Source organism: Schistocerca gregaria, chromosome 4 (assembly GCF_023897955.1).
Source record: "Schistocerca gregaria isolate iqSchGreg1 chromosome 4, iqSchGreg1.2, whole genome shotgun sequence".
NCBI lineage: Eukaryota > Metazoa > Arthropoda > Insecta > Orthoptera > Acrididae > Schistocerca > Schistocerca gregaria.
In genome coordinates, this window is record NC_064923.1 from 507,484,511 (window position 1) to 507,506,051 (window position 21,541).

Here is a 21,541-nt window from a genome sequence, read left to right on the forward strand (position 1 = left end):
TTAAATTTCACATTTTTCTCCTCCTCCTCCTCCTCCTCCTCCTCCTTGTGTTGAAGAAGGTAGGTGCTAATCTTCCACGATGGAGTGACAGCAATAACAGACAATACCAGTGGTGCTCGAGTACTCAAAACCTGTGAAGTAACGCCTTTTTGTGGGAGCACACAGAAATTGAATTTTACTTCAGTTAGTAGCGAACATGGATGTGCATCAGAACTGTGAAGAAGCTACACCCTCCCTTGAAGATCCCCTCCACAGAAGGGGATGAAACATGGTTTCAACAAGAAATTCATCTGCTTAAAGCATAATAGCCCAGAATATTTTACTGTGATGTGTCCACGTGTGAAAGTTTACATTTTACATTTGTGTTGGTTGATTTATATTTTATTCTTGTAGTGTACTGCATAGTTATGGACAGTAACCCAAATACAACTAAGACTCTTGACATGTAATATGTTCTGTTTTGTTTGGCTTTTATTAACTAGGGCCGTGCGTTACTGCGTGGTGCAACCAGTAGGCCTGGAGGTGCTGCTGCTGGGGATGGTGAAAGAGCACTGCTGGAAAAGAAGATGGAGCAATTGGCTATAGGTGAGGTATTTGAAGTATCTCCAATATGGTTTTTTCTCCTGCTGCATGTTGAAAGTAGTTCAGGTTATTTTTAAGTCATTTATGAGTTAATACTTAATATGATAATGGTGTTCACTTATGTTTTAGTGAACTGTACATAACAGCAATTAGATAATTTAGTGTGAATTTATGAATCTTCCTTCAATAACAAAAAAATTGATGTCCCTTTTAGGAGGAGACGGTAATGGTGCACAAGTTTCAGTGGGAAGAGGGGTGATGAGAGGTAGGAAGGTGGTGAGTTCAGAAGCTTTGAAACTAAGACCAGAGCATCTGCCAACAAAGAAAGGTATGCAGGATTTGTCGTGCAAGAACACTTGAATTTAACATTTTGTAGTGGGTTAGCCGATGGTTAAATGTTATCCATTGCAAAATGCAGGTACATCTGGTGTTCGCGCAAAGATTCTAACGAATTACTTTAAGCTCGAAACTCACACTGATTGGAGATTATTCCAGTATAGAGTTGATTTTGCCCCTGAAGAAGACAACACTTTTGTGAGGAAAGCATTGTTAAGGGTTCACAAGAAGAGACTTGGAGGATTCATTTTTGATGGGACAGTGATGTTCACATCAAGCAGATTATCTCCAGATGTGAGTATATCCTATCCTTTTTCATTATTGTGGAGTGAAATTTTCAGGTTACTTCTACACTTCATATTCATATAGCATCTGCTATTGTAATTTAGTTGTCAAGTGATTTATTGAAGTCAAAGGAAATTGAAAATCTGTATAACTTGGCTTGAATCAAAGTACACTATCTTAAATTGTGCAACTTTGCTCAGCATTTGGTTTAGGAAAATAAACTAATATAACATATCGGACTAAAATAGCTTACATTGTGCTTAAAACCATAAACAGTTACTGGAACAAGAAAACATTATTATTTTAAATATCAAAATGTAAACATATGAACTGTTACCGATGCCTTTCATAAATTTCATTATTCATATTAGACTTTGTTGAGATACAGAATATGCAACTGCATTTGGAAGAGAAGCAGAAACCCAGTGGCACAGACTTTTTTCTGTAAACACACATGCAATAAAGACAGCTCACCTGTTCTCAGCATGTATGATAATTCCAGTATGTTAGAAGTATTTTAGTGGACTAATATTCACTTACACAAGAAATGCTCTTATTTCTGCTGTAAAACCCCTTTCTCTTTGTTCTGGTTTGTAAATAAGATTCATACCATTTTTTTATCCCTTGAATTTCTGGAAGGCTTTAGAAAGATTTGTCTCCCTCAACACCTTTGCTATTGTGTGTGTTCCCTATTTTATATTTGTAAGCCATTATTCGTTTTTCAGTACTTCTTTCAGTTCGAAAACTGTTTGTTACTATTTCGTTACTTGCATTAAAGTATGTGGTAACTTGCTGCTTAAATAATCTCTCTGTCATTGGAGTGTGTTGAGAAGAATGTTAGTGGTTGATAGTTCTCAATTTTTATTGTTATTACTTTCAAAATTTCTGTTATGTGGGAAAATCATCCTTCATTAAATGATTGATGAAATAAGATTGCCAAAGGCTTGATTATTTTTTGAAACAGTTTGATTAAAAATAACATGAATAATTCGTCTATACCTAATGAGTTAAACAGTGGGATTGCGGTTGCTACTTCAATGGCATAGTGCTTAACAAGAAGATAGTCGCAGACATAAAGTTTGGCTCCTGGCTGGCCATCACAGGCTGTCAGTCAGTCATTCACTTACATAGACTATAAACTTCGCTACCTTCCAAAATCCCAAGTCCGGTCATACATGTATGAATTGGAACACTGTAGGATGCAGATGTTTGTGGATAGTGCCTTTTATTTCAGCTATATCCACATATAGCCTAATGGCAAATGTTAGGAGTGTAAAAGCAAACTCGAGAGTTCAGACCCACTCCTGTGATTTTTAACCCCAATTTATCTGCATGGTAAAAAATCAGCGTTGTGGAAGCATGAAGATAATTTCTCTTTCTGACTCACCAGTTGTAGCAAATCCATCCAAAAACATTTATGGAAGAACTTGCGGTAGTGTGTTTGGATTGGTACTTTATGTTAGAGTTGGCCCTTGATGCAGCAGATGCCAGATGTTCTTGGGCAGCTGTAGTGTAATCATTGTTAGACGATAACACTAGACAGATACGGTATATAGACATTTTTGTGCTCAAAATTGCACATTTCGTTAGAGGTGTGTCACATCAACCATGAAAGGGTTAAGCGTGTTACTGTTGTGGTCTTCAGTCCAGAGACTGGTTTGATGCAGCTCTCTGCTACTCTATCCTGTGTAAGCTTCATCATCTCCCAGTACCTACTGCAACCTACATCCTTCTGAAACTTCTTAGTGTATTTATGTCTTGGTCTCCCTCTACGATTTTTACCCTCCACGCTGCTCTCAAATACTTTGTTGGTGAGCCCTTGGTGCCTCAGAACATGTCCTACCAACCGATCCTTTCTTCTAGAACGCCAGTTTTTCTTTCTCCTGATAACGACATCCTCCTAAGTAGTCCCCACCTGGAAATCCAAGTAGAGACTATTTTACCTCCAGAATATTTTACCCTGGAGGATGCCATCATGTAACCATACAGTAAAGCAGCATGACCCTGAGAAAAATTACAGCTGTAGTTACCCCTTGCTTTCAACCGTTCGCAGTACCACCACAGCAAGACCGTTTTGGTTAGTGTTAAAAGGCCAGATCAGTCAGTCATCCAGACTGTTGCCCCTACAACTACTGGAAAGGCTGCTGCTCCTCTTCAGGAACCACACATTTGTTTGGCCTGTTAACAGACCCCTCCCTTGTGGTTGCACATACGGTATGGCTATCTGTATCGCAGAGGCACGCAAGCCTCCCCACAAACGGCAAGTTCCATGGTACATGGGGAGGGGGTTAAGCATATACATCAGAATGCCAGTAAATAGTTTTAATAAATGTGCTGACAATTAATTTGAAACCTTCGGTGTACTCAAGTTTTATTTTGGTGAACTCGTTAGTTCATAGGTTTTTGGCAAATTATTGTTAACAATGTGCGTGCAAGCAAGCAAGCTCACCACGTGGGTGCATGCAGACGCACCCCTGCCAACTCCAGTATCTTGGGCCGGAATACATCATAAAGTGGGATGCAAGCAGCAATCTGGAGTGGGCGCAGAAGGGAATGGGTGGTGTAAGGTTGGTGGGGGAGAGATGAACTCTGTCTGGTGGGGTGTTTAGGGACGAGAATGCCAATAGGGGCAGCGTTGGGAGGCTGTGGGGCAGGGAGGTGGGGGGGGGGGGGGGACGAGCAGGGAAAGATGGGCTGATGTGTTGGTAGAGGGCTGCAAATAAACAGGATGGGAGATGAGAATAGAAGTAGAAGGGATGGAAGGTGGTGGTGGTGGTGGTGGTGGTCAGTCCCATTCTCCTTGACAGAGGGTCGATGCGGGAGACCTGCACCGCTATACTAGGCAAGGTCCTAGCAGAGGTGGTTTGCCATTGCGTTCCTCCAACTGTAATGGGGATGAATGATGATGAAGAGAACATAACACCACCCAGTTATCTCGAGGCAGGCAAAGATCCCTGACCCCGCCGGGAATCAAACCCGGGACCTCGTGCTCGGGAAGCGAGAATGCTACTGCGAGACCACGAACTGCGGACTCGGTTAGTGAAGCAGCCATTGAAATAGTGTGCTATGTTCAACTGCATGTTGTGCCACAGGATGATATACTTTGCTCTTGGCCACAGTTTGACGGTGGCCTTTTGTCTTGGTGGAGAGCTAGTTTGTTGTCATACCAATATAAATAGCTGTGCAGTGTTAGTAGCAGAGCTGGTAAGTAACATGGCTGGTTTTGCAGGTGATGGAGTAGAATAAGCCTGTGACACGACTGGAATAGCAAGTGCTGGTTGGGTGGATTGGGCAAGTTCTGCTCCTTGGCCTTCCACAAGGATCGGGATGGAGGGTGGCATAAGAAAGGACTAGGATGTTGTGGAGGTTGGGTGGATGAACATATGGGCTTATTATGTCACCGTAGCTGCACAAGCACTGTAACACTGTTTTATGGGCTCTCTGACGACTTCTGAAAGGAATTCTAACAGGTCGCAGGAAAATATTGCAAATGGTGGTTTGAAAAGCATTACTTTCAAACTAAATGTCATTTTATAGAAGATAAAATATGTTACATGTGTTTAATAACAGAGCGTCTGAGTCTCATTTAAAGCTTAACACATTGAGAACCAGCCACTTAGAAGAATTTCAATCCCAGAAGACCAGGAATTTATATAATTATTTAATATTATTGTGAAAAGGAAAGATGCTACTCACTATATAGCGGAATATGCTGAGTTGCAGAAAGCCGCAACAAAAAGGCTCTCACAGTTAAAGCTTTCGGCCATTAAGACCGTAGTCAGCAATAGACATTAGTCACACATGCACACACTCTCGCAAACGCAACTGAAACACACATGACTGCCGTCTCAGTCATCTGAATCCACCAATGTAATTATAAAAAAAGTGAACGCTTACCTTTTCTTCATATCACTTAACACTGATGTTGCTATTGGCTGACAGCACATGTTTTATGCTCTGAATATCTGCTGTCATGAGCTGGCAAGATCATGTGGCATGAGGTATGACTGGCTTGCAAAAGCACATTGCAATCTCGATTTCATTTCTTCAAAAACTGATGTGCTGCGTTTGATGGAATTGGATTATGTATGTTCCTGATACGAAAAAACAGTGTACATGTTCGTATGCATCAAAGATTTTTTCAGAATGCTGTTTTTCTTTCTGGGGTTCATTTCCTAAAGTGCTGGGAAGTTCTATGCCGGTGTGTAAAACTTAAACCATTCAAAGGATTGATAAATTTTACGGTTCTTAAAGATGATACACTGTCATGCAACATGGAAAAAGTGCGTTTCCACCTGGGAAAAAGTGTTTTTCATGGGGCAAACGGAATTATTTTCCTTGTCCACATATACATGCTGTCCTGAAATGTTACCAGAGAATGACTGGCTGGAAGGGGAGGAGGATCATAGTTGGAGGGATTGAAACTGTTTCAAACAAGGTTCTGTATGAGGCTCTCGTTACTGGTTGTCAGTGGGATGTGTGGCATAATAATGTTTCTGATGTAGAGATTGACTAAAGGAGAGAAGGTTCTTTAAGAGTCTGGCAAAGTTGAATTTAAGTTTAGGGCTAGAGATGAGGTCTTTAGAAAGCACTGAGACTTTGCAGGGGTTAGGAATTTGAAAGAAAGGTTGTCAACAATGTTACAGGATGAGTGTTTATGAATATGTGTGTCTTATGGAGGGTGGAGGAAGTGGTTGGGGAGCTGGAAGATGGAATAAGTGAAAGACATGGTCGGTGTGTTTTGAGGAGTTGAAGGTGTGAGAGGGCATTAGATCAGAGGAGTATGATCTTTCTTCGCTATACGTAATCCCATGTGGGTGTAGACAGGAGTAACAGACAGCTTTCTCGGATGATGCTGGGAACTTTGTTCCAACTATCAAAGGGCAAGCATTTCTCTAGCATTCAGGAAGTTTCGTCACAGAATAAAAAGGATTTTGTGAAAGAAGTAGAGACAGTAAAGTATGTTGTTAGCCTGGATAGTATGGTCATGAGGTACCAGATTGGTGAGTGAGGTACTCACAGAATTGGGAAGGGTGAATGTTTCTAATTGTCCACCTGGGCATAGACTGTTCTCATCATGCTCTGAAGCGAAGGATATCTTACCCACATAATCCAAAGTTGTGATCTGCTGCCCACCCAACCTACAAAATATTACAATTATGTTCCCAGTCCTACACCTCGTAGGTTATTCCCTCGTGATTGGCACAGGTGCAAGACCTGTCCCATAAACCATCTCCCATCACAGCCCAGACACAAGCATTCACTGCACTATAAAAGGGCACATGTGAAAGCAGCTGTTACATCTGTTAAGCTGCAACTACTGGTGAGCAGTCTGTGGGCATAACAAGTAATCATTTGCTCGCAGGAATGGCCACTGTCAAACTGTGGCAAACAGCAGATTTGACCATCCAGTTTCAAACATGCTGCACACTACACATGAAATTTAAACAGCTGCTTCTCTATGCGAGTCATTTGTTTACTTTCTTCCAGCACTAGTTTCTCTGAAATACACAGGTGGGGATTGTTTACAGCTTATATCCTGCACTCCAGTAATCCTCCTGGCCTATACCTCTGCTAACCTGTTTCTCATTGCCCCTCTTAGCTTATGTCTTCTGTCCATACCACTCCTTATCCGCCCTCCTCTCATGTGGACATTGACTCCCTTTTCTCCACTTCCTCCCCCACCCCTCCACCCCACCTACCTTCAATTTCTATTCCTCGTGCTTTCTCTCTTCTCTCCCTGCCTCCTTCCTTACCTCCACTTTCATCTACTTTCTGCATCAGAGTAGCTTACACAGAAGGCAACTCTTGCTCTAGAACTTCAACATCATACAGTTTTGAGAGTTCATGGAGATTGTTGGATGTGGGATCCTGAGGGACGTTTGTTATTGTATTAAGTGAACTACTCATACTTAAAATATGTTGGTGACACATTCCTTCCTTCTCTGTTTGAGCCCACATACCGCTCCTGCTTAGTCAGAAATAAGTTCCCTTCTCTTCCCTGCCTTCCTCCTAGAGTCTATTTTTTGTCACTTCCTTTGCATCAACCTTCCTGATTTCTCCACTCTTACACCCTCCCTTCTGTTTTCCCAACTGAAGAAACTGTGCTTCAGGTTTTCTTTCTAATACTCTTTGACACGCGTACTCACAACTGTTAAATCAAAAGAATAATTTTCCTAATGTATGTCTATTTCTTTGTTGTAGCCGAATGCGGTTTTGGAGTTAACTTCGGAGAGAAAATCGGATGGAGCCAAAATACAAATTCATATCAAGTTTGTGGGTGACTTAGCCTTAGGAGATTATCATTACCTCCAATTTTTCAACATTCTAATGCGTAAATGTTTAGGGTCGCTCAAACTGCAGTTAGTCGGACGGAACTACTTTGATGCAGCTGCCAGAGTAAGTAGCACTATGTGGTAAGGACAGTATTTAGTCATCTGGATATAGTAGTTACAATATTACCTTTCTTTCTTTCTTTCTTTCTTTTTTTAGATAAGTGTCAGGGAGTATAAATTGGAACTTTGGCCTGGTTATATCACGTCCATCCGACAGCATGAGAATAGTATTCTCATGAATTCAGAAATTAATTTCAAAGTTATGCGCCAGGATACAGTTCTCCATATTTACACTGAAATATGTGACAAAGAAAGGGATTACCAGGTTTGTATAACAAGAAAATAGAAATGTATGTTACTGTAACTAGAGCAGCTTTAAGAAAGTGAATTGGTTAAAATTTTTTTAATGATCTACATAAAGGTGAACTATAGGATATTCTTGTTTTGTCTGTAGGCAGCTTTCAAGAAAGCCATTGTTGGAGTCATCGTTATGACACCTTATAACAATAGAACATATAGAATTGATGATGTTGATTTTACCAAGACTCCTACACACAGGTTTGCAAAGAAAACTGGTGAAGAAATTACGTACAAAGACTATTTCAAACAAGTAAGTCTGGTAATTTAACTGTGATGTTAAACTAATGACAATATACAAAAACAGTTTTTACTGCAGTCCTTCACTACTTCTGTAGAAATATGACCTAACTATACATGGAGACCGCCAGCCTCTTTTGGTGTCAAGATCGAAACCGCGGGAGAGAAGAGCTGGCCAAGCGGACTTAATATATCTTGTCCCAGAGTTGTGCAAAATGACGGGGATCAGTGATGATATGCGTGCAAATTTCAATCTCATGCGTGCTCTTGCAGAGCACACAAGAGTAGCACCAGAGGCGCGTATACAGAAGCTGCTTCAGTTCAATGAGAGATTGTATAGGGAGCCAGAGGTAATATTTGTTTATTAATTATGTCTGTTAAGAAAATTTACTAAAATGAAAGCAATTTTGAATGCTAAACACTTACCCTTTGACTGCTGCATACATGTTGCTACTTTGTGTTAAATGGTATGTCATTGGGTCACACACACACACACACACACACACACACACACACACACACACACACACACACACACACACACACACACACACACACTCTGTGTGTGCGTGCGTGCGTGCGCCCGAGTCTATACCTATCCTTTTTTCCCCCTAAGGTAGGTCTTTCCGCTCCCGGGATTGGAATTACTCCTTACCCTCTCCCTTAAAACCCACATCCTTTCATCTTTCCTTTTCCTTCCCTCTTTCCTGACGAAGCAGCCGCCGGTTGCGAAAGCTCGAAATTCTGTGTGTGTGTTTGTGTGTTTTATTCAATGTGCCTATCTACCGGCGCTTTCCCGCTTGGTAAGTCTTGGAATCTTTGTTTTTAATATATAAAGTTGCTTAATTTCGTATGTATAAAAAATTTGAAGCATAGTTTCTGATGAGGCGATTTCTCCTCACTGCCTCCCCTCCTTTTCGAGCAGGTTTCCGGTGTGTCGTCTGCCGTACCCGGCACACGATGCATGCGTAATGTTGCATTTCGTTCTACTTGGTCAAACAGGCAAACTATTCAGTGCACAAATACTTAACTGGCATCAGTCTGTTATGGAAGAGTTGCAGATTTACTTTTATGTGCAACAACAAATTAGTAGGAAGGTTACGGACATTTTGCAGAAATGTGTTCTCTTGCGATGTTACCAAATTTTTGACGTGGGGGGAAACTTTTTTGTTATTGAAGTTATGAGAACATGTGCAAACAAAATCTTAAAATCGCTTGACATTTTCATCTTCTACAAACTGGAACTATGTCAGTTTTCTAAAAAGAGATAATTTTTGTTAAATATGGTGCATAATGGTCTGCTTGTGTGTCAAGAACGTAAGTGGTTGTCCCTGCTGTTTAAGAGACACAGATAGTTATGTTTGTAATAAATGTAAAAACAGAGGTATCTGACTCTGATGCCAAGCATCCAGCGCACATTGGTCTATCGATTATTCATATGATTTTTGAAACATGTCCTTGTTGATTTCTGAGCATTTTTGAATGCGTTCCAAGTTGCTTTCTGAATGAATCATAATTTGATTTTTGAATAGTGCATAGTGTATGTGATAGCTCTGTCAGGGGAATCCTCGTCACATCTACAAATATACTTTCCTGCAGACAAAAGGGGGCGGGGCTATACAAGTGGAGTAAAAAATGGATGTTTTATGTAGTTCATTGGGTTTGCGATGTCAGCGTTGCTAAAGTTACTAGCGAAATCCCTATATTCAGACTACCAGAGTGAAAATAAATGACTAACAGGAATAACAGATCGGAAAGATTATGTATTATCTTCTTGGTGTGTCCAAGAAAACGAAATTTTGACAGAATTGTTGGCCAGATCACTACACTAATAAGGATGAGTTTTTCGGTGCCCGGCTAGCAGCCGCTTAAATTCTACTCTGGAAGCAGCACGGAAAATGCGCCCCTATCTAGTATTACCCGAAGTATCGTCGATCCAGGGCTGACGAACAGAGCAGTCAGAGTTACAGTGCAAAAGTGGGTAGTCTCCACATGACCCACATGTAAATTTAGTGATTTTGCTGTTCCCTCTTTGTTTACTGTTCTCACGCCAAATGAAAAGAAAATGAATTTCTGTGGCTGGGAGCTATCAAGTGGATTAAAACACATTCACTTAATTACATAAGGCTAAAATATGTTATTAGTTTCAGATTTTATTTTCGCCTTTCTGACAGTCAAACATTAATTGCCTTGCAGAATAATGAAGTTATTTTTGTTGATTTGTTAAAGAAGTTTAGATTTTATTAATATATTTTCTGCTGAGGAAATCAATCTAATAAGTCCTGAAAGTCTTTCCGGGTTTGCTACTGGATCCTAAAATCAACTCTATCCAATATTTTGATTCAATTTATTTATGGAGGACTTCAAGGATATGGCACTTGAGGACTTCGACTTTGCAACCAACATGCTACTGGAGGTATGTAGATGATAGCTTTTTCGTCTGGCCACATGGACTTCCTACTCTCCAGATTTTTGAACCACTTGAACTGTCTTCATCCCAGTATTAAATTTACTGTGGAGTTTGAAAGTGATGGTATGCTTCCATTCTTGGACGTCATGGTTTACAATAAACTATAAGGTATTCTAGGACATAGTGTTCACTGAAAGCCAATGCACACTGATCAGTACATGCGTGCTAAGTTTTTTCATCCACCACACGAATGCAATGGCATTCTTAGGACTTTGGTACACAGAGCATGTGCTGTTTCCAACGTGGACAGTTTAACCCTAGACCTTGCACATTTGATGGCTGTTTTTTAGGAAAATGGATACTCTGAATGGAGTTTGGACCATCCCTGGAGGTGCATGAAGAGGAGCATAGATCGCTGGCCTTTATTCCTCACGCAGGGGGCATATTGTTTAAGAATGGAAGAATTTAAAGGAGTTTAAACATTGTGTGTTCCATCCACCTTCAGAGATTAGGTCACTACTCAGGTCTGTGAAAGATGGTTTGGGGCTTAGGAAGCCTGGCATATATAAAATTCCGTGTCAGTGTGGGAAGGCTTACATTGGCCACTAGATTCACAGGCTCAGGACAGGTGTGTGGAACATTGCTGTCATACGAGGCTGCAATGGCCAGAAAAATCAGCAGTAGCAGAACATTGCTTAAATGAGCGACATGGGATGAAATTGGACAAAACTGTGATAGTTGTTAACACTTGTGGTTTTTGGAACAGTGTCTATAAAGATGCAGTTGAAAAATTAGGTCGGCAGATTATTTGATTAATACAGACAATGCGTTTCCTGTTAGCAGGATGGGGAACCCTGTACTATCTGGCATCAACACAAAATCTGCTTTGGCGCAACCTGTCAGAGTATTGGAAAATAGTCTTGAGTGCGATATGTCTTCACTGCAGGTGTTCTATTTATGGCGGTGTCACCTGCTACGTCTTGGAGGCCAGCAACTGTGGTGGGCGGCACAGGTGCCATGTTCGGTATGGAGGCCCATATAGGATGTCAATTTTCAGCCTTGGCATCAATTCTTGGCGGGACCCAGTGGCGGCAGCAGCAGAAGCAGCAGCATTATCCTGAATGTGGTGAACAGTGGGAGCTGCGAAATATTGAATTGAGTTGATTTTAGGATCCAGCAGCAAACCCGAAAAGACTTGATAGACTAAATATACCATGTTAGATTTGCAAAGTCGACATGTCGAATGCTTGCTTTGTTTCTCTCAGCCAGTCAGCCCTTGAGTTGGCCTACAGATCGATCAGCCTGTTGCCACAAAAATTATAAAAATGTCATAGAGTAAACATGGAGATAAAAATTCTCACAAGGGAGGGTCCGACATGCGGGTCACATATTTCGATAAAGTTTTGCAGTGACATTCTATATTGAAAATAAAGAGAAATCTTTGAGCTTTTTGCTAGACAATGTTTTTAGAGGAAATAAAAAAAATTTGAGATCATGTTTGATAATGAAAAACAGTATTTTCATTGCTACATATTGAAAGATCCTCTAAAAAACAAACATTTTTTTTATTAATACTGTAGAATACGGTGTCCTGAGTGAAACCTTTCACAGGCCGTGGGGAATATATTTCCCACTAAATTTGTTTCTTTATAGAATTTAAAGGAAGGAATATATATTACCACTTCTATATACTCCTGGCTTCTAGTGGCAGTCAGCTGCACCAGCTGTAGTTTATTTGTTGTGAAATATAGCATTCAGGACTGTGAGAAGTATACATCCCACCAAACGATAGTGTTTTAATGGTTATTGGTACGTATGGTTACCATCAAAGTAGTTTCTGGAAGGGGCTTGGTAAGTACATGCAACACAAAATTAATCTGTCATTTATGGTCCTTGGGAATTATACTTACCAACGTAGGAGTATCCCAAAGCTCATGGGAATATGTCTTTCCATCTCTGTGTATGCCTGACATCGTGTGGTAGTACACTGTACCATGTGTATTAAAACTGCTACAACTGTTATTGGAACACTTCGCTTCTGCAATATCCATTGTGACCTGTATCAGTGCATAATTATATTGTGTGACAAAATTTTCAGGATTGCAGAATTGTTTTCACTTTGTGGTAAGTAAATTTAAATATGAGTAAAATATTTATTTTAAATAAAGTAAAAAAAAAAAAAAATAAAAACCGAAAACCATTCATTATTTTGTACATGTATGGCAACTCATAACAGCTCACAAAATGGAAGTCTGAAATCCATTTGCCACCATAGTTTTAATACCTCATACAAGTGCAAAGTTTTTCAGTCCTAAGTCACAAAAATTAAATTATCAAACAATAAATACTGCTGCAGAAGTAGCTGAGTAGCACAGTCACTGTGGTGTAGTGGTTATTGTACTAGACTGTTGAATGGAGGTTGTGAGTTCAAAACTCACCTGAACTGTAAAATTTTAATTTTTATATTTGGTTCGAGGACATTCTAGAAGTATCCACAAATGTCAAGAATCATTGTTCTGGAATGTTCTGTAACTGTGTATATACCATGTGTGTTCTGGCCGAAGGTAGTTCACTCCACGCTCTTCTAACTGCAACTGCTGAATAAACCTTCATTATGTGAAGTTAGTGCTCGCCATTCATCTAATTAAACCTACTTCTACGTGACATTCTGGTGGAGACGCTGGGTAGTGGAACTTGTGATAGTGCACATTGATGATACAGTGGCTCCCATCAGGCCACGACAGAGCTGCCATTTGCGTGGCAAGAAACCAGAGTTCTAGCCATATTCAACAGATCGCAATCTATCGGAGACAGAAAAGGACGTTACGATGACACTAACTGTGTGCCACCACATGAGACATTCTTCCGATGGCCAAGATCCAAACAAGTGGCTGAAGGTATATGAATGTTTTGCCAAATTTAACAAATGGGATGACACCGTGTGTTTGGCCACTGTCAAGCAATGGTATGAAAACGAGAAGGAGAAGTTAACAAGCTGCGAAGTATTCCAGGCGGAACTGCACAAATATTTTGGCGACGCACGACGACAGAAGTGCAGGGCATAGTGTCCAGGAGAAAGTTAGCATCCTACATTCAAGATGTCTTGGAGCTGTGTAAAATAGTGGATGCTAGAATGGAGGAGGAAGATAAGGGTGCACATCTCATGAAGGGTGTTGCTGAGGACATGTATCAAGCCCTACTGCTGAAGGAGGTTCCGACAGCAGATGACTTCATAAAATGGTGCCAGTATATCGAGACAATGCATCAAAAAAGAACTACGTGATAGAAGTTTGAACTGCTTCAAAATGTCATATCAGTACCTGTGATGGAAGAAGGAACTGATTTTGTAAGTCTTCTTAGTCAGATAGTGAGAGACGAAGTTCAGAAGGCACTTGGATTGCATGACGAGCAAAAAACAGAGATGCTTAAGAGGTCATAAGGGAGGAAGTGGAACAGACATTGAACCCAATCTCTCATCCTTCATTTTCCTTTAAAAGGGTGAAAAAGTCGAGACTCAGGTGGAGTTCCATTCCTACAAAGCTGCATGAGGAACCTTCTTTGGGCACCAAGGAAGACTGACGCCTGGAGAAACCAGGATAACCAACCAGTATGTTTCCACTGTGAACGACCAGGACATGTGGTGCGCTATTGTCGAGAAAGGCGGCGGATATTTGATGACGCCTGCTCCAGGAGACAGCAGACCGATCTTAGCCGACGTCAACTCCGGGACGATGAGGATGAACAAGATGATGTGGGTGCAGGATGATGTAGGTCACCATTGCTGCAAGATAATGGGAAATATGTTAAACCTACAGTAAAATGTGTCATTTGTGTGAGTATATGTGGCCATACACAGTCCTGAGAATTCATCATCTTGCAAGAGTGTAGTCCTGACGTCATTCTTGGATGGGACTTTTTGAAAGCTTCTCAGGCAATTATAGTGTCCGATTGCTTGAAGATTATGCTAGACGAAATGAGATACTGTAGACAGGAAGATGCTCATCCGAGTGTGGAGACTGTGTTGCTGGATGAAGCGGTCATTCCTGCAGTCAGCACTAGAAAGGTAACTGTCATCTATCATGCCATGCATCAACACATGGATCTTGTAGTGCAATGTAAGAGAAGCATACCACAGCTTGGTCATCCCAGCCCCTGTCGTCTCATTTAAGAATCGATTAGGTGAATTGTGAGTAGTTAACTGTCGCCGAGAACCACAGAGCCTTCCAAGACGCATGTGTGTAGTAAACGCAGAGCCGTTAATTGCCAAACAGGTGAGCATCATAGAAACATCCCATGCCGGCTCTGTGGGCGAAATTGGCGCTACCACAAAGAGACAAGATTTTCTAGCTCGACTATCGCCAGATTTCACTAAGCAACAACAGAAGCAGCTACTTGCCATTCTTCAAGAGTTCTCTGAATGCTTTAATCCACTAGTGAAGAGCAAATTAGGCAAATTGACAGTGAAGCACCATCTTAGCACTGGAGACCATCAACCAATGAGCCAGAGAGCATACCATGTGTAAGCAATGGAACATCGAATAATTTGCGCCGAGGTATAGATGATGAAGAAGGAAATCATTCAGCCTTCACAGAGCCCATGGTCGTCACCAGTGGTTCTAGTCGGGAAGAAGGATGGCAGTTGGTGCTTTTGTGTTGATTATAGAAAGCTTAATAAGATAACTAAAAAGGACATTTACCCTCTTCCATGAATTGACGATACACTAGATTGTCTGAAGGGTGCTAAGTTTTTCTCAACCATGGACATGTACTTAGGATACTGGCAAATTGAAGTAGATGAGGCTGATTGTGAGAACTGTATTCATTACCCCTGAGGGCCTGTTTGAGTTTAAGGTAATGCTGTTTGGTTTGTGTAATGCACCAGGAACTTTTGAACGGATGATGGATAATCTTCTAAGTCAGCTGAAGTGGACAATGTGTCTTTGTAATTTAGATGACATTATAGAGTTCTGAGAGACGTGTGATGAACATATAAGGAGACTGAGAGCTGTTCTTAAGTGTCACCAACAAGGCGGACTGAAACGTAATCCAAGAAAGTGTCTCTTTGGAGCAAAAGAAATCAGAATACTTTGACACCTTGTGCCAAATGAAGGTGTGCGGCCAGACCCAGAAAAGGTGAGATCTGATGCTAAATTTATGTCGGGTGGTGCTCAACAATATTCTTTAGATGTGCTGCGAAAAGCTCTGACGGCTGACTCTGTACTTGGTCCATATGATGAGAGAGGACTTGCAGAACTACACACAGATGCCAGTGGGTATGGGATTGGTGCTGTTCTGGTGCAAATGTTGGATGGAAAACAGAAGGTTATAGCCCATGCTTCCAAGGCACTTACAAAAGCCGAGAGAAACTACTCGACTACAGAAAGAGAATGTCTTGCTGTGATCTGGGCCATGTGCAGATTTTGACATCATCTCTACGGAAGGCCATTCAGAGCTGTCACAAACCATCATTCACTTTGTTGGCTGACAGGTGTTAAGGATTCAACAGGACGACTTGCCAGGTGGGCACTACGTCTTCAAGAGTATGACATTACCATAGTGTACAAAAGTGGAAGAAAACACCAAGATGCCGACTGTCTCTCAAGAAACTCTGTGCAAGACCATAAAGACTTTGATGAAGATAGTGACTGTCTCGCTGCACTCCAGGATATCTATGCTTAGCAGGAGGACGACGCCAAGACATCTCAAATTATGCTTACCTTAAATAGGTCAGAGAATGTGAGAGGACAGTTTAAGGTAGTTAATGGATTACTTTGCAAGAAAAACTTTGATCTGTTTAGAAAGAGGTGGCTACCAGTGATTCTTAAACACATACGTTTAGATGTTCTACAGAAATTCCATGAGACACCTGAGGCCGGACATTAGGATTTATTAAGACATACGATAGAATCTGCAAGAGATTTTTCTGACCAGGTTTATTTAGGAGTGTCCATCACTGTGTGTCGCACTGTCGAGTGTGCCTGAGGAGAAAGGCAGTTCCTCAGAAACCACCTGGCGGATAATCCTCCTTGTACGATTTCCAACGTCTGGTAGTGGCAATAGATGGATTTTTGTTTGCACTGATCATCTGAAATTCTATGCCATTAGGTAAGCCGTGCAAACAGCTGAAGCGTTCGAGGTAGCCAAATCCATCGTGGAAGACATTATATTAAAACAAGGTGCCCGAAGGTAATTAATTACGGATTGATGGAAAGTTTTTCAATTGAATCTTGTGACAGAAGAGAAACTGTCGGTGCAATGTTACTGGTCACATGACGACTGCCTACCATCCGCAAACTAACAGGCTTGCTGAACGCCTTAATAAGACCTTGGCCGACATGCTATCAATGTTCGTCAGTGTTGAGCAGAGCAACTGGGATGAGGTGCTACGTTTAGTGATGTTTGCCTACAACACTGCCAAACAAGACACCACAGGATTTACGCCATTTTTCCTGGTGCATTGGCGTGAGGTGACTACAATGATGGACACTGTGTGTTAGCTCGACTCCGCACGATGCGGGCTCAAGAAAACTATACTGACAACCCTGTTGTCTACCAGCCTGGTGACCTCGTCTGGATCTTCACTCTGTTTTGGAAGGTTGGTCTCTCTTAGACGCTCCTCAGACGCTACTGTGGACCTTATAAGGTTGTAAAACAGTTGTCTAATGTTACTTATTAAGTTGAAGATTTCAACCCTGACACAAGATGATGAAAGATCAGAGATAAGGTTCACATCCTTTGATTGAAGCTGTGTAAGGATTCTGCAACTCAGGGTAAATTTGAAGCTCCAGCAACAGGCAACAAGCGGAAAGGTGGTGAAGAGCGTAGCGGCAAAGGAAGTTCTAAGATAACTGCCAGTGCGAACATCGGTAATCAAGAGTTGGAGATTGCAGGACGGCTGACTCGTTCCCGGACTAGGACGATGTAACACTGAGACACTGTTCTCTTAAGGAGGGAGCAATATCTGCAGAAGAAGCTGAGTAGCATCATCACTGTGGTGTAGCAGATACTAGACTGTTGCATGGAGGGTAGAGAGTTCAAAACTCACCTGAACTGTAAAATTTTAATTTCTGTATTCAGTTAGAGGACAATCTAGAAGTATCCACAAATATCAAGAATCATTGTACTGGAACGTTCTTTAACTGTTTATATACCGTTTGTGTTTTGGCCGTAGGCAGTTCGCTCTGCACTCTTGTATGCAGTTGTTGAATAAACCTTCGTTAAGCCAAGTTAGTATTTGTAATTCATCTAATTACACCTTCTTCTACGTGACAATATAGACAGTTAGTCTTGATTCTTAAATTTTACAGAAATACGATGTGAAATGTGTTTTCCGACCTCCATCCAAAATTAGAGCACTTTTGAGTTTCGTTAAGGATGATCTTGGACTGCGTAAGGCGGGTGTATATCGTATTCGTTGTAGCTGCGGCATGGCATATATTGGTCAAACTATCAGAACCGTGGAGGACCGATGCACTACACATTTGTAATCTGTGGACTATCAGAGTGTTGTTGAAACACAGAAATTGCATCAGGATATTATACAACAGTATCCATGCGCACTTTCCTCCATGGGAGTAATGTCTCAAACATTCTACGCTTTGATCATTCCCTGAAGACCAGTAGTAGTTTCCGAGGCACATCTGGAGGCATTCTGTAATTAGTGGACTATCAGAGTGTTGATGAAACACAGAAATTGCTTCGGGATTGAATACAACAGTCACCATGTGCACTTTCCTCAATGGGAGTTATGTCTCAAACAGTCTACGCTTTGATCGTTCCCTGGAAGACCAGTAATAGTTTCATATGCACATCTGGAGGCATTCTGTAATCTGTGGACTATCAGAGTGCACAGCACACACGATTACAGCAGCCAAATAGATCTGCTGTTGCCGAACATTGCTTGGATACTGGTCACCCCATGTTATATAACACCGAGATATTGGCAAGCACGTTCAGCTATTGGGACAGTGTTATTAGGGAGGCAGTTGAGAATAAATTAGCTAAAAACCTCTTTAACAGGGATGGAGGTTTCTGTTTAAACTCTGTTTGGAATCCGGCTCTCTCCCTTGTCAAAAAACAGAGGGACAGAGTCAATGCTGCCTCACCTGCGAATTCAGTCTCACTATCGATAGCTCTGACTTTGGTCATCTTTGGTGGCACTAGTGTTCAGTGTGTGTGTGTGTGTGTGTGTGTGTGTGTGTGTGTGTGTGTGTGTGTGTGTGTTATCTTTCCTGCTTCTGCCTGAGAACCGAGGTATTAAATTTGCATGTACGCCGCATGTCCGTTGCAGTTTGCCTTGAAAATGGTGGCGTGTTCTCCCGCCGAAATATCGGCGGTCACTGAAAGTGTTATCTGGCTGAATTCCCGGAAGTTATTTGAAAGCTTGTAAGTTGTCAACTCCATCTCTTCCATTTCGGATGTCTGCTCCCTTGGTCTGCAGTGTTTGAGTCTGATTAAGATGTTGTTTTGCCGTTATATCTGTAGTTATTTTGACATTGAATAGTACTTGTTCCAAAACTTTACATCTCTTTTATACAGGCTCATATGCGGAATCTTCTTGTCCTGATTTCACAGGTGATTATGTTGATGCACTTGGAAATTTTGGTGATATTGCTACTTCCTACAAAATTTGGAGGAGTATTGGTTTCATTTTCATAGGCAACCTCTTAGACTTCTACTAAAGTCATTTCTTGGTGCGTAATTGAAAACTGTTGATACAGTTCATTGCTAATTGAAAGAGATCCGTCAGAAATAATGCGCTCACAGCTGGTAGGGCAAAGCCGTGGCTTTGAAATAAATTTGAGAACACTTGCACAGCGTCAGTGAGTTTAGTTTGCTCTTTTCACTCCTGTTTTCACTGGTACCTGTTAAATCATTGTCATTTTGAATTTCTTATTCTGCTGCTGAACTTGAAGTTGTTGATTCTCTGCCATTTTGAAAGGTCATTTACACACCCACATCGTCATAATGTGAAATGGTGTGATAAGTTCTATTTGCTTGCCAAGGAGCTCTCAATGTGGAATCTCTTGATTTGTGAAGTGCACTGACAGTTTAATTGGATAGCGGACTGCTCATCTGCTGACCTTGCTTGCTAGACGTGTAGAAGACAGAAGCTAGAGCATGAAAGTGCAACTCTAACGATAATTTTGCGCTCCTGATTATACAGGGTGCGGCAGAACCAACTAAGCAGTTTCTGTTGATTACCGCTGGGGTTGTGATGGGGAAGGGCAGCGGCACATGGTTTGCCTTTGTTCAGTCGTTGACCCCATTTCAGTAGCCAGCATGGCTTGGACCAGCGCACATTGTAGTTTCGCCATTCACACTTATTATGAAAACAACAGATCTGCGATTGCTACACAACGAGCTTTTCGGCAACAGTTCATCATTCCACACAACAATGCCATTCCTAATGCAAACACAACTCGGTCCTGGATTTGGCAGTTGGAGGAAACTGGTAGCACATTAAGAATAGATATACGTGGCCAATGCAGATCCATCAGAACTCCAGAAAATGTGCAGCAGGTGAGAACAGCAGTTCAGCAATTGCTGCAATGTTCTGCTCGATGACATGCTGTTGCATTGGGGATTTCAGACCGCAGTTTGAGAAGGATTCTGCAATGTGATTTGAAGTTCCATCCTTTCAAAATAATGACTGCTCAAGAGTTATGCCCAGCAGACTACGCCAACTGTCAAAATGTCTGTGAGCAAATGCTTGCTCAGATCCCTCTGAATGCAGCTTTTTTCAGTAGTGATGAGGCATATTTTCATCTTGGTGAATGCGTAAATAAGCAAAACTTCTGCTACTGGGCTGAAGATAACCCCCGAATTATTCATAGAAGACTGGAACATTCTCCTAAAGTGACAGTGTGATGTCCCATATCACAATTTGGCGTTGTAGGGCCTTACTTGAGCAGATTATTGACGAAGTGAATGCCACCTGCGATATGTATGCAAGAGCTGCTCAAAACTACAGGGATCAGCTACAACATCGTATTGATGCCAGTGGTCGGCAGCCATCTTGAGAACATTATATTCGAAACTAAATGAATGTAAAATGGTATATTGTACTAATTTAGAAAATAAAAACATTTTTTCTCTATATATCCAGAATTACTTTTTATTGCTCCTTAAAACTGCTTAGTCACTTCGGCCGCACCCTGTATTAATAAAAATGTTAGTTTTTGGATGATCTTTTATTTTCTGTCACCAATTTTACCTTGTTTTTTTATCCAGAAACTAGGGAGTGTCTACCCGACACGGGAGACAGTGGTGGAAAAATAACAGTAAGGGACTCATCTGAGGCCCTGTAATTAGAATGAGTATACTTTAAAGAGTTTAGATTTGAAACAGTCAAGTGCCAGCATCTGCAGTAATTTGAGCTCCCATTGTGTGTATTGAAGTTATTGTGGTTTAAAAGCTCATACTTTGACTTGTGTCTCATGGTGTTGGTTCACTGTCCATCAGTGTTTTAACTGGCATGTATTGTCCTGACGAGGGTTCGCAGACGCCTCACGTGTGCCTGTGCCCATGACTGACCCTGTTGAAATCCCACCACGGTTCTCTTTACCAATTGTTGAGGTGGGTTGGCATGTTTACTTTTAACAGGTTAAGAGTGCTTAAAGTGGGCAAACCTGTCTAAATACCGTGTGCATGGAATAACAACTCCATTCTATTTTGTTTTTAGATCTTTTAATGCATAGCATTGAAAATAAGAGTTTCTTTTATCAACTTGACCTTGATTTTTTTCAAAAACCAGGGGGTGTCCAGCAAAAAATGAAATGTGTCATTTATTTTTCAATATAGAACATCCTTCAAAAACTTGATCAAAATTGGTGATCCACGTGTCAGATGCTCCCATTGTCAGTGTTACTTTTTACTGTCAGAAACACTTTTGTGTGACTTGATGTGTGTATTGTGATTGTGTGACAGAAGGAAACAAAGCAGGCATCGTGCTGATTTACATGTTTGCAAAACTAAAGTGCATGTTTTGTGGTTT

General features: G+C 41.2%; 1 protein-coding gene across 1 annotated transcript in view; it reads left to right on the forward strand.

Moving 5' to 3' along the window:
- LOC126365873 (piwi-like protein Siwi) overlaps nucleotides 1–21,541 on the forward strand; it is a 137,233-nt gene that overhangs the window by 57,006 nt on the left and 58,686 nt on the right. Inside the window, exons 4-10 of the mRNA XM_050008563.1 lie at nucleotides 483–585; nucleotides 797–910; nucleotides 1,001–1,212; nucleotides 7,408–7,602; nucleotides 7,696–7,863; nucleotides 7,993–8,148; nucleotides 8,234–8,485. Coding sequence (XP_049864520.1) covers nucleotides 483–585; nucleotides 797–910; nucleotides 1,001–1,212; nucleotides 7,408–7,602; nucleotides 7,696–7,863; nucleotides 7,993–8,148; nucleotides 8,234–8,485 — 1,200 coding nt within the window. The remainder of the gene's footprint in view (nucleotides 1–482; nucleotides 586–796; nucleotides 911–1,000; nucleotides 1,213–7,407; nucleotides 7,603–7,695; nucleotides 7,864–7,992; nucleotides 8,149–8,233; nucleotides 8,486–21,541) is intronic.